The sequence below is a fragment of the Antennarius striatus genome, chromosome 10 (genome assembly GCF_040054535.1).
Source record: "Antennarius striatus isolate MH-2024 chromosome 10, ASM4005453v1, whole genome shotgun sequence".
In the NCBI taxonomy this organism is placed as follows: domain Eukaryota; kingdom Metazoa; phylum Chordata; class Actinopteri; order Lophiiformes; family Antennariidae; genus Antennarius; species Antennarius striatus.
The window spans coordinates 14,204,564-14,218,700 of NC_090785.1; the positions used below are offsets into that span (position 1 = coordinate 14,204,564).

The 14,137-nt window shown below is 40.0% G+C and overlaps 1 protein-coding gene across 1 annotated transcript in view; it reads right to left on the minus strand.

Annotated features, from left to right (window-relative positions):
• The window catches only part of nlgn3a (neuroligin 3a), a 117,466-nt gene that overhangs the window by 85,456 nt on the left and 17,873 nt on the right, over positions 1 to 14,137 (minus strand). The window contains 1 exon segment of the mRNA XM_068326249.1: positions 6,098 to 6,810. Within this exon segment, the coding sequence (XP_068182350.1) occupies positions 6,098 to 6,569 (472 nt within the window). The 5' untranslated portion in view covers positions 6,570 to 6,810.

Consider the following 14,137-nt stretch of genomic DNA (forward strand, 5'->3'; position numbering starts at 1 on the left):
TGTATTCATCTGTCTGAGCAGATTTTCAGGTTAGTTGACTGACAGTTGAGTACATCCCTGACAGGATGACAAAATATTGGACATCATTATTATCTTGGTGATCTTCACTGTGCTTTGAAGAGCCTGAATTCAAGATGCCTCCAAGATCTAAATGTCATGAACTTGTTGAAGTCGAACACTCAGCAGCATATCAAGGCTGAAGCGGTAAAGGTTCATCCAGAATGAATCTCTGCCACTAGGGAACATGAAGGAGGTACGTACAATAATGATATGGTAGTAGCGTTATGCAGCTGGTGCTGGTGACCTGCTGCGATCTGAAAACTACACTGATGCAAGGAGTTCAGAAAGATATTACATAAATGTTTGCCTCCAATTGTTGTGTAGTGGAAATAAGACCAGAGGCATTTTAAACAAGATGATGCACCAGCATACACAACATAGAGCAGCATGAGAGTATTTTCTATTTCCATTGGATATTTACCAAACTTAACCCTATATAGGATACACGGACACACATTAGGGCCAAGCTGGTCAACAGAGAATTTTGGGGCACTGACCAGTCGTGGGAAGCTGTCAGAGATAAATGGAACAGCACTGATGCAGCACATAAAGCAGCTTGACCTAACAATTGCTTTCTGAAGGGGGCGGCAGGAAAAACTGTCCTACTAATGTGTTGCTTTTATACAGACATTGCAAACAATACTGTTTAGCATTATTGCTAATTTAGAACAATCATGATTGATTACCCAGCCATGCTGCTGATTTGTTCAATAATCACTTGTTACAATACCAATTAATTATCTTTATTAGATTGGATTAATTGTTTTTAAAAAAAAAAAGCATTAGTAAAACATGCAAACTTTTGAGTTTAGGCTTCAGAGTGTAGACCTTGCACCCTACTATCGTCGTGGAAACGGCTAAAATGCATATCCTCTGCACACTGCAATAGTGGATCCAACCTTATTTAAGTAGGCATCATACTCCGACCAGAACGACAGGGTATCGTCAGTCTGTGTGATTTTGTTCGTGCAGTAGACTTTAGTTTATAACGCCCTCCATTGTAGATAAGCTGCACCACAGCTGTGATCTTGTTCAGTTGTATTGATTTTGAAAAGTTACTCCACCAAGCTGCCCTGGCAGGGATTTCAATTTTTTTTCCATGTGTACGGGGAAACTTCTGAAAACGATGCCTTGTGATTACAGAACTTCATGTACTGTTAAGTAAATGATGCCTTAGTTTGCACGATTCAGACCCTGCTGTTGGGTTCACTTTCAGTTTTTGTTAGTAAAGCAACGAAAAAAGGATAGAATGATGCTGTTGTGGATATGGTTTACTGCTCCACAGGCCATGTCAAGTATTTTTCAGATTGGGACAAATAAGAAGTAGAACAATGATGGCTCATCTTTGAATTGACAGCGGAAGCTGGACAGCACATCATTAGCCGGCCTCTGAATAGAAACTTTTTGCTTCAATCGAGACTTGCATCTTAAATCAGCATGCAGACTGGATCAGCCCCAAGCCTGTTAAAGCTCTTATTAGGGCCATCAATGGTCCCACAAAGAAGACTATGGACTACAGAGATAATTTTATCAACAAACAAGAGGAGTCATTTGGTGTTTTCAAATCACATGTGCTAGTATTTGTTTTTGTCTTAGAAAGTTTTGGTGCTTGCCTCTTAGCGTGGATATTTCTTTGGCAGTGCTCTGAGAGGAGCCCCTCTTTCCTCGAGGCAAGGTTGTGTTGGCTAACCATAGAGATTACCATGGTGTGTTACTATCTGAAATGGCCCAGACATAGTCTGAGGAAGATTTGGGTTCTTTTTTGTTCCAACAACTCTTGAGCATCGAGAGGTCATCTGCTAAATTTAAAAAAAAAAAAAAAGGTCTGGTGTTTCTGCTGGGTTAGTTAATCTACAGGTTTGGCATCAGATCAGTAGTCCTGGCAATGTGTTGTAAAACACAAGGCAATCATCTCCCTGTGAGAGCTGCATGTGAATGACAGTTGATCCAAATGAAGCCAGAATCAGGTCAGAAACAGATCCTGCTGTACTTATTTGAAACGGACTCATGGTGAAGGTGGAATTTATACTTCAGGAGGTGGAATTTATACTTCAGGAGGGTTGATTTCAGGGTGAAAGACTCCAAGGACAGGTTTAACAAGCGGGTTACAAGCAAATAGAGGTATGCTGTAAAACCCCAACAGAGCACAATTTGCATATTATAAAAAACAGGTGTGAACCGCAAAGAATGCACCATCACCAAAACTCTGCTTCAATCAGGAGCTCATCAGAAGAGATGTGATTTTATAATTCTTTTTTTAAGTTTGTCAATCAATTTAACAATCAAAACATCCTGAACATAAAAACTGACTTCATCAGGGTTTGTCTTCAAAAAGTTAACCCATTTTGAGCCAGTCTAGCACTCTGAGGCTGAACATGTGAAGTTGTATTCTCTTTCTGGACTTCTTTCACTATGATAATGGTGCCAGTGTTGTACAATAGATCTTATTAGCACCTGCTTGGACATACTTGTCAGGCAATGTTGCAACCATTCAACAAATAGGGGGGCAGACTGTTAAAATGTCAATTATTTTAATTTAGATTTTCGTAAGTTTAAAATTTGACTGATTCTGAACAAACAATGCTTTGTTGATCCTGTTGTCAGAACAAGCCTCACAAAAACCCCAGTTCTAAATACCGACCTAACGCACTGAAAATGAAAGGAACATCTACTACATTCACATCTTCTGTCTTCCATTATTTTTGAGTATGTGGATCTTTGATCCTTGATTGGGGAACTAGTTTGTGTTTTCAGGCCTTTCGCCTTGTTTAATGAAGGGAAATGACCCACATCTCTGATAAAAGGGAATCAAGTCTTGCACAATACCCAGTAGAATGCTAATGGAACAGGCTTGCTACAGGACGCGTTCCATCATTCTGCTACAGTGTCTTAAAATGCAGACATCTATATCTAAGGCTCGAGGAGATACATGTGATCATATACCAACATCTTGTCTCATAAAGCAGAATATCATAAAATCATTTACAATAAATTTCACAGGTTTAACGGGCGATGCGTTTTTCTCTCTTGATATGCATCACTAGTGCAAAGAAAGGGTGCTTCTCACTCGAGGACCATTTACTCTGTTTCAGGCCTGCACTTCGTTGCTTGGCAATAATCACACGACTAGTTCATCATGTCAAATACCATACTGTACATTTATTTCTGAAATTTAATCACTCCTTCCTACAGAGGAGCTCAAGGTTGTAAAGCTGATAATGGAGGTATTAATTGACCTGAATGTGCACAGTGTGTATGACTCTTCATCTTCATGTAGGCCTCTATTAAACATTTTTCAAACAGTTAAAGTGATGACATACAACCCTATTGAACTTTATTTTATGAAGAAGATTTAACTATAGAAAGACATATTTAAGACATTCAAAGAAAGGGTTGACTAATTGTAAAACAGATTCTCATATCAGACAGAAACAGTCAAACCAGAACTTAATTTTCTGTAGGAAATATTTAACCAAAATCAAAGTATACTTCAAAAGTGGCTTTCTGCCCTGCCTGAGAGGAATAAATTATACTCCATTTGCTCTGATAATTCAACATGAGTCAAGATTAGAAGAGTTGATTTAAAAATGGTGCAATTAAAATAAAAAGAGAGCATTTCCAGCTGAAAATGACAACCTTTGTGTTTATAGCATCGGAGGAACAATGCAAAAATCATCCCTTTGCACAATAATGTGTCACAAAACCAACATATGCAATGATAAACCATTTTCTCATTACCAAACATGAGGAAGATAATTGAAAAATTCCAAGTGGAAGGGGAATATTAAAGAGATACGTTTGTGTATATTCCACAACTGGGACTAATTCATAAGCAGAGTGCCTGGAGGGTCTGTCTGTCTCTCACAAAATTGGTTTAATAAAGCAGAATGTACAAACCCTCAGAGTGAGGCGAATAGGTGCCTGCATGGAAATGACAGCTGAGGTCTCTGAGCTGAAGTTGGGTCTTCTCTGTGGGGGGAGACATGCTCAGGATGCCAGGCTTCAGGCTACACGTCAGGCCCTAACACCTTCTGGCAGGACTAGAAAACTAGCTGCCTGTTGTTAAATCTGCACTATATTTGCTTTGCTATGCTTTGTGTTTGAGCATTTACAAAAAAAGAGGAAAAAACAACAACACACCACCTCTATTTGAATGATGAGTACAATAAATAATAAAAGTTAATAAGGGAGAGGTTGCCCGACACTTTAATGTGTAAATTTAATCAACGGGCTGAGGCTCAAATGCTTTCAAATGTCGCATTTGACGAATATTTGCAATAAGTCGGTGTCTTAAGTGCTGTCTGAGACATGACTTAAGTTGTTTGCATACTAAGTCAAATTTTATCTTCATGCATTTGAAAGCAGCATTAATGTCTCCGATGTAACCAACAGCTGTACTTAAATGGAAGAACATCAGTAAACATGAAAAGAGCAATACAATACTGTGAATAAGTAAATAAATAAATAAAAGAAAGATAAATAAAAGAATAAATAGATATAAATAAATACATGTTATTCTTAGACATTACAATCTATTGCTTGACAAGGCATCATTCTTCATTTTTTAGGGACCAGCATTTTCACTCCTTGACATATTTCACACATCAACGCGCGCACGCACGCACACGCATACACACACACACACACACACACACACACACACACACACACACACACACACACACACACACACACCCTTTCATCTTTTGCATTCATGTCAGGGTTGATCCGAGTCCCGTGTTCATCCCAATTAATACTTTGATTTGGGAGTTGACTGGTGGTGATATTGGTGGCTTTGGAAGGATGCACCAATCACTCTCCTCTCTCTTTCACTCTTTCAATTCCTCTCTTTCGTTCCGTGCTGGCTTTTCCTTTTCTCATTTTCCTTTTTTACATACCTCCTTTCCTACACATTTTCTTGTTGGGTTTCCTGGCACATTCCTTGGATATTCTTTTGACTGTAAAATGAATAAAAAAACTGCAAAATAACAGAGGCATCTGGAAAAGATTGCATGTAACATGCGACAACTCATTTTTGAGTCAGACCCCTTCCTCACCATATTTCCCATCTCCTCCCACCCTCCCAGTCATCAACAACAAGAACGACAGAGGACCTGTGGAAAAAGTAACTGGGAGTGTTGCTGCAGAAATATTCCAAAATGGTGGAATGAATTTGCTGCATCCTGGGACACAGGAAGCCCATATGTACATGCACTTCTATTTAAGACCCATTACAGCCACACAGAAGGCAGAGAAGCTTTCCAAAGTTTTGCAATTTATATTAGCTGTGATGAGTGAGCGTTATCCATCATCGATTGTTAGAGCGCTCAATTTTTCAAGCCAGTTTTCTTGTGTGGTTCTCCTTTAAGTGATGAAATATTATGCACCATTTGAAAAATATCAACATCATTAAATGTAAAACTGTTAGTCATTGAAAGGCCCAATGTACATTTGCCTATTGCACAAAATCCACTGTACTTTTAAGCTTTGTGCAAGGACAAAACTAATAAAAATAGGAGAGTAAAGGGTCTTACATAGGTCAGGCTGATGCCACAGGCCTCTCATGTACCGGACAGAATATTTCACCAACCCTAGAGTAGTAGATCATTCACTTATGAAGCAGGCCACTAATCACTAATGCCTAATCACCCCAGTACAGTCAAGACAGTGAGGGTAGGAAGGTGCATTTCCAATCTCTATTGATAATTTTTTGCTTGTTGTATGATTATATAGCTTTATTTGATTCTTTTTTTTTTTTTTTTTATCAAGTCATATAAATAAGTCATTTAGTCATCAAAAGAGGGACCTCTAACAGTGGCATGGAAGGGGAGGATTGATGAAAAGACTAAATGAAGGCTCAAGTCAAGATGGAAAGTGAGATGATGGACACGGACACAGCATGCGCGAGACAACATTTCATGCTCTGCGCAAAATACAGAGGTGACAAAAATTTTAGAGAAGAGACAGAAGTAGAAGAAACACAAGAGACAGAAGAGAGGAGAAGGTTGGTTTCACCCTGTTCACTCCACACACTCACCATCCTCAGTGGGAACATAGATGTTTAGATACAGACAATCCTCGTGTTGATCTTGTATGTATGTAGTAACTATATCCAGGTTGAAGGTGAACCATATTGGCATCATGATCTCTGGCACAGCGTTGTGAATATTTTGAGGGCAGACGGGAGCAAAGTGAGTGGCGTTCTTGATCCCAGACCAGGAGGAGGGAGGCTCCGGTGGCATGAAGCGCTTCTCTCCCACTGGTGAGGCGGCGTATGGTACCCCCAGATACTGATCCACCGGCCCCAGGATCTCACTCGGAAGGGGAACCCTCACCCCTCTGAGTTTCCCATACTGTGTGTTCACAGTGGGGTGGTAGGTCTGACTTATCACTGCTGCAAAGCACCAGCAAAAACTAAACACCCACAAGGACACATTGAAATTGGTGCAACTGTGGGCACCATGCCAGATCTGTGAGGGAAAACGACTTCTCCTTGGAGAAAGCCACATGGTCCTTGTGAGCAAGTGCAACCGTAGGTGACCAGCATAGAAGCCAAGGCAGCCCCTCAGCAAACACGCAGGCTTCCTGCTCAGCGTTGCAGTATTGCCACCTGAGGGATGGTCATCAGCTGCAATACTGAAGACTGCCGGTGCATTAATAAGGGTGGTCACAGTTTTGTAGCTTCCTCTCTGCAGGGTGGTCCTTATTCACCACTCTATCTGTCCCACTCGTCAGATCTTCTATCCCGTGCTGCAAGAGAATTTGACAGGAAAATTAATGATAATACCCATGGAAGCCTATCAGTTTTCTCCCATTTTTAGCCAGTCAGTTTTATTGACTTGGGAGTCCTTTTTTGTCATGAAATAAAACAGCTCACATTAATATGACAGATCTCTTAGTGGTGTCATCAATCCACATAATCAAAAACCTCGCTTTGAATTGACTCCTGCAATTAACTGTTGGGAAATGTGTCAAAATGTCTTTAATGATGCCAACAGGATGGGTGAAATGTGAACGACGTCAACTTTTAGAAGGTTATTATGCTCTGTTTCAGAGGCCAACATTTACATAAATATTTAAAACATAAGTTGTAGCTTTTGAAGACTGTGTTGAAACAAAAACGGGGAGCCTGTGTCAACACTGACAAATGATTTTGCTCACGCTAATGGTTCTGACAGAAGTGATGAAAATCCAGTTAACATGAGTTTATAATGTTTATTCCAGCCTGTTTAATTCATAATAAGTGACTGTTTTCTGCTGCTGTTGCTTTTGTTGTGTGGGATTCCCTCAACATGTCAACATGAACTGATGAAATTATTAGAGATATATCTTCGACATATGGATACTTGTCAAACTTTTTAAAGACAGAGTTCAAAAATGGTGAGCTTGTTCTTTAATGAGCTGCCCATGTTTGCAGGAGAAGCACTTTTAAAACCCAACAACAAGGGTCTAGAACGTAATACCATGATAATAATGTCATGTCCTGGTTAATGTCTGGTTCACATTTCCCTTTGGTACAGGCTTACACATGGACACAGCAGGATTTCAATTTCATCACCATTGTTTGCTTGCACAGATCACTTTCTGGGCATGAAGAGAATAAAGGCCAGAAAAGGATGACGCTACAAGCCATGCAGGGGCCTCTAGTGACAACACTGTAAATGCTAATCTACTCCTACAAGGTAACCCGCAGGTGCCAGCGACAGAAGCTCCCGGCACTGCCTGATCAATTTTCAATTTCTATGGCTTAAGGGGCCTCTCAAGCTTCTGCACCGATTGTAATGTTTGCTCCAATAACAATGGAGAAGAAAATTTAGCATTTAGAAGGGGATATTGTATTCCAAAATGAGTTTGTAAATTATTTATGATGTATCAGCAGCTGTTGGAGGGCCACTAACCACTGAGAGGAAGCAATACTGACATTCTTAGGGGTGCTTTTAGCACTAGGCAGCTATTCCCATTTTCTTTAGCAGGTCTGTAAAACCTTTCATTGGAAATTCATTGTAATTAACTGACAGCAGCCTCATCTACAAAGTACAGTATTTTAGCAGTGTTATTTAATACAAACAGTTATAACAGGCTGGTAGATATAAATAAAAGCTTATTTTTGTATTCCTCTACATTTACAACACAATGCTGGTCACGTTCACAAAGAGCCATTAGAGATGGACACCTCTAAATGGGGTGGTCGCCTACAGTAGCACCTATCAGCCGCATAAAATGCAGTCTTGCCATCCATCCTTTGACACTCTGACAATGATTCACACTTGAAGTCATATGGTACTAATGACTCGGTTGATGTTTGTGCAGGTAAATCAACCATAAGTGTCCTTGAGACGGACAAACACATCCCTCAGTATTGCTGATTGGCTTACAGATGGATGTGTGACCTTAACTCTCAAGGTGTTAATGACCTCACAGGAGGTTAACTTTTACCATCAGTCAGGTGGAACCAATGGACCTTTTTGGATGGGAAACCATCTCAACCCTTAGACAACCTTTTTAGGTAACGTCTTAGAAATATCAGCCACTTTTTGGTAGGACAGTACTCTGTCTTTAGTATATCAGCTCTATTTGACTGCAAGGATATAGAATGTTACTGTAAAACTACTGCAGTACTTATAGTTAGACAACTCAGGCCAGCATGCACACATTCACATACAGAGGACGCCAAAAGACTATTCAGAACTGTCCCATGCTAGTTTGTCTGTGAATTTATTCTGGTTAAGGCTCATCAGCCAAAGAACAGTCTGGACAATTTGTTCAGAGACTGCAAAACCCTGAGCACGTGCTAAATAATGTCATGGAAAGCTACTCATAACCAGCATTGGTGCAGAAATGGTTGTGCTGGTCAGTGGTTGAGGATGGAAAGTCATCAAAATGCCCTGTGGGTTACTGTGGCTCAAGTGAAGGAATCAGACATCACATTTAAAGACTTTACAATTACAACCAGTAATTGTTCATTATTGTTCAGTATTGCTATAGGACAGGTACATAACATTTATCAGTGTTACGAATTAGTTTTATGGCCTCAGCTGCTGTGACACACTGCAGCCTGGATGCACTTTTATACTGTAATGATGTAGACTACTGAACAAGAAAACACCGGTCACAAAATAAAACCAGTAATAATCATGATACACTCTGCAGCTACTTTATTAGCTACACCTGGATTAAACTAATTACATTTAACACAACAGCACTGAAATAAATCTATAATGATTATGATGTACAAACTGCTTTAGAGGGATATTTAAACCTTATGGTCATCTCAGACACTCTAGCTTGATGTGTTGTGCTGCATTACACTGAGAGGAGTATAATGTCACTGTCAGTGATAGATAGACAGACAGACAGACAGACAGACAGACAGACAGACAGACAGACAGACAGACAGACAGACAGACAGACAGACGGATGGATAGATAGACAAAAGTGCAAAAATGATCACTGCTGAATCTTAAAAACCCTGACCATTTAATGTTCAACAAGGTAAGCTATCAAGTTAAATGACAACTATGACTCCTGAGGTGCATTTCAACGAGAAACAGCCAATCACAAAGCCCCTATTTCTGTTAGCCTATGTGAAGCACACACTGTGATGATGAGAAACTGACAAGTTAATCAGCTTCTTTAATTAACTTACACTGCTGAATTGAATTCAAGGACTATGGAACCATATTTCATAGGAAGGCTCGTTTATGTCACGGTTCAGACTGGCCTTCTCTCTATGGCAACGGTAGCTGAATTTCTTCAAGAGCACAATACTTAGACATGCCAAATTACAGACAAAACATGATTTAAAGAGTTAAAGTTAAACACGGCCCTTGCCATTACTTTGCACAGAGCCCTGAATTTATTTACCCGCCTGTATGAGGATATAGATTAAAGACAAAATAGGAACTCATGTAAATTTATTCTACTTACCCAATTAACTGCTTTTTTTTATAACTACAGGGCAGCATGTCTGACTAAAAAAAGGAACATAACGCTGCAAGAGTACATTTGCTACCCCTCCTCAGAGAATGGATCAATTGTGTTTTTATCTATCCAGAGGTTTTCAAAGATGCACACATTTTCTACTGTAACTGTAACTGAAGCCTTTTTTGTCGAGATCTGCACATGAATCAACAGAATAAGTGTGATAACTCCAAATCCAGTCAAGATAAAATACATCAGGTCAAACTTTTTAATCAGGACATAGCAAGGACACAGGACAGCGTGATGGAGTGTGTGTATTTAGAGGACACAGCACAGAGAACTTCATCAGTCTCCGCTCCAACAGGATCTCAGAGGTCCTCTGCGCTATGATCTCTCTACCTGCTGAAGCACTGCCAAGGGAGAAACAGAGAGTGAGAGAGAGATTGCATGAGTTCTCCCTCATCATCCCAGAAATATTGATTGTCTCATCACCGTGGCCTTGCAGCCCATAATAAATACAGCTGGGATGATGGAGGCAGGGACAGGGGAGAGGATGAAGAGGAGGAGAGGCTGGTGCTGCCCTGAGTCTAAAGCAGGTTATTAGCCCTTATTGCAAGACGGCACTCCACCAAGTACATGCTGTTAAACACTCTCCTTCCCATTTCTCTGATCCCTGACTGACAGGAAATTCTGTCGCTGAGATCCAAGTTCCTCAATCTTCCAAAGAAACCCAATAAGCAACACTTCTGTTATCCCCATATGCATCCTGTATTTAGATACACATAGACTTTACTCCTTTTTTATTTTGGCCTGAACCCACAGATGGGTACTCTTATTGTAGAAGACTCTTTGTTCTCCTACAGCGGAGAGATCTCTGCATCGCAATAAAAGTCTGAGCACTGAGCCAAATGTACTCCTACGCCCCAACATCCCTCAGAGAGAGGCTGAATGGACTCTGATAAAAAATGGAACAAATAGGAGTTCTGAGGAGATAAAGCTCCTGACTGTCCTGAATCAGTTATTATAGCAGTTAGTCTGCTGCAAAGGCATTCACGAGCTGTTTTAGTCTTCTTGAACACATGACTTGAAGTGAACCATCCTAAGAGCATGTAATCAGTGATTACAAATGCTTCTGGTGCTGTTTCTTCATATCCAACGCTGAATGCTATTATTGAAACAGTAAGAGACAAGTTACAAGACAGAGGCAAAAGAAAGGAGCAAGAAAATTTTACTCAGGTTTTTACCTCAGCTGAACTCATTAAAAAGTGAGAGGTGATGGCAAAATCTTAATTTAGTGTTTTCACTTTCTCATTTGCACTCCAGAAATACACCAATCCACATCACTGTAAGCGCTCCATTTTGCGACAAGCTTTCATTTTATGATTGGGTTGTTCTGTCGCCTCCACAATGTGAGTAGTGTTGAAACTACATCTGAAAATTACATGCTTGCACATACTCATGTCAAATAGGCAAACATGGATTTGAAAATGGAAAAAAAACAAACACACCAACAATTATGGATGTACATACATGCTTCTAGTGTCTCGTTCCAGGCATGCACTTCATATAAGCTCCTGGCCTTTGTGAAGAACAGCATGTCATTCAGAATCAGCACTCAAGAAATGTCAAAACCAAACTGTGGCTTCATAAGACTCCTGCTGGGAGCCAGTGCCACTGTAACAGTGAGGGATAAAGGGTCACTCGTCCTTTGTCTTCTTTTTTTTTTTTTGCCTTCTTCATCAGACACAAAATATGCACCATCCATTTTACTTTGGAGAATTGATATAAAATCAAGGACAAAGATCCAACACATTCTGAGTGGTAATCACAGAAGAGATGCTGACATTTTTAAAGAAGCAAGAGGGAAATGGCGAGGGACGACGGCACTGCTGCGCTAGTGGCTGCCTGCTAAGCTGCTTTTGTTGGTAATTTTTCTTCTAGCTGCTGGATAAATGCTGCCGTGAGTATCATTACGAGCCAAAAGGCCATGGAAACACGGTAAGGCTGGCTTGGCGGGCCAAATAAAGACAGATTCCAGGTGAGTACATGCTGAGATGAATTCTGCGGCTGCATGGCAAATAAATAATGGCAGTTAACTGCTGACGGTGCTTGAAACAACTGTTTGTTCTTTGTGACTCGATTGATAGGGACAGATGTGATCTAGAAGCCTTAAAGCTGCAAGTTGAGGCAGTGGACCCGTTCCTAAATCTATTCTTCTCTTGACTGGTTGTGCATGTCAGATCGGGTTTAGCTAGTAATACAATATGTGAAATAACGTGTCAAGGTACAGGTATATTAATCAGAGGTAACTCACTCAATTAAATGGAAAAAGACAGATGAGTTTGTATTAAAGGAATGATAATAAAGAGTTCTTCATTCTAACTCCTATCGATCACCAGCAGTCCTGCTACACACTCCTGCTGGAAAAAAAAAAAAAAAACCTCAAAGGAGCTAATCATTCACGTAGCCCACAGGGATCCTTTGAGAAACCACAGGGGCGAGTATTGGGTTTGTCTTTAATTTAGCCCAATGTAAACACATTAAGGCTTTACAAATGGCATACTCATTATCCAGCCTCCCACAGATGCTGTCTTCATGGTGTGATCAGTTGTCTTGACGACATGTTTTGTGAGCAGTTTCACCCTGCCAACACAGTTCCAAAGTGTTAATGATGAGAGAGGACAAAATGACAACAATTTCTGTCAAATCTTCAGAAATGACAAGAAAGGTGTTTATAAACTAGGTTTTAGTCAAACTGACGTTTTGGACAGATTGACGTGTACAGACCACTTCCTGTTTTATATGCACATTGGGTAGTACTGTGAGGTTACATTCCAATACCTACTTATAATTGGATCATGAATGTTCATCCAACAAGAGTGTATCCCACCACATCAAAGAAAATCCCCTGACTTTTCATCCAGCACCACGATGAGGTGAAATTATTTCCCTCTGTCCAGTCTGTTTATGTACCTTTGTTCAAATATGACCACAAAACGATTGATTCCGATGAGCCTTGGCTGTACTTTGTGTTTTGTTCCAATATAGTAAGGGTTGGGCATCCTATTTTCAAAATATATTGCAATTACTTTTAGTAAGTAGCTACTCTACAGTACTACTGTGTAAAGTAATGCATTATTTATGAAGATACTTTTTGCACAAATGAATAGTTATGTAAACACAGAGGTCCACTAGCCCTGGATTTATCAAGTTCTTTTTGTTTTCATCATTGTTCCCCCCTTTATAAGACTACTGCTCCCAAGTAGCAGTTATGAATCATCAGTGATTGGAATCAGCTGTCTGAGGTATGGTATATACAGCAAAGACAGCTATTTCCTCATATACCACAACGGAATAACCCAACCTGGGGATATCCCATAACACATGAAGTTTCTCCCTCCTCCACATAAACAGTGTGTGTACCTGATGATTTTACAGTTTCTCCTTCCATGGGTTTCTGTAGATCGTTGTCGAACCTACTTTTGCGGTTCTGACTGACATAAACTCTTCATTTTAATATCATTAATCATCTTATTAGTAAAAATTATGTACAGTTATTGTAGCTAGATAGATTTGACTAATCGCTCTCTGTCTCTCAAACCAATGGAACAAAGCAGATGGCCACCCAAATTCAGAGCTAGGGTCTGCTTCTGCACTTTTTCCTTGCTACTGTCACCAACTGTTTGTTCATGGGAGAATGCTGGATCTTTTTACATAATATGATCTACATCTTCTTTTTGGTAAAATGAGACATCTTTTAGTGAGATGTGTATAATTCATATAATTTGGCCTTAAAAATGTTTTGTTGCTGGTGTTGTTGGAGCATATCAAACAGGACCAGATATTCCTGGCAGCTCCTATCATCTCCTGCTTTGAGGACAGCACATATAACATAGCAGTACTAACATCAATTTCTGGTTTGCAGTGGAAAGGAAGATAGATTTTTGTGCCTTCTGGGATGCATCCCTAATAAAATTGAAACCAGGCAACTCAAACAGTGCTGCAAAGATTCTGCACATAAAAAACAAGTCAAAGCATATCAAGATCACTTCAAATGTGAATATGTGGATAATACTCCTGTTGTGTTTATTTGGCTTTCTGCCATTCATTTGAGTTACTGCCTGAGAAGTTCACCTGATTGACTATGGTGAACGAT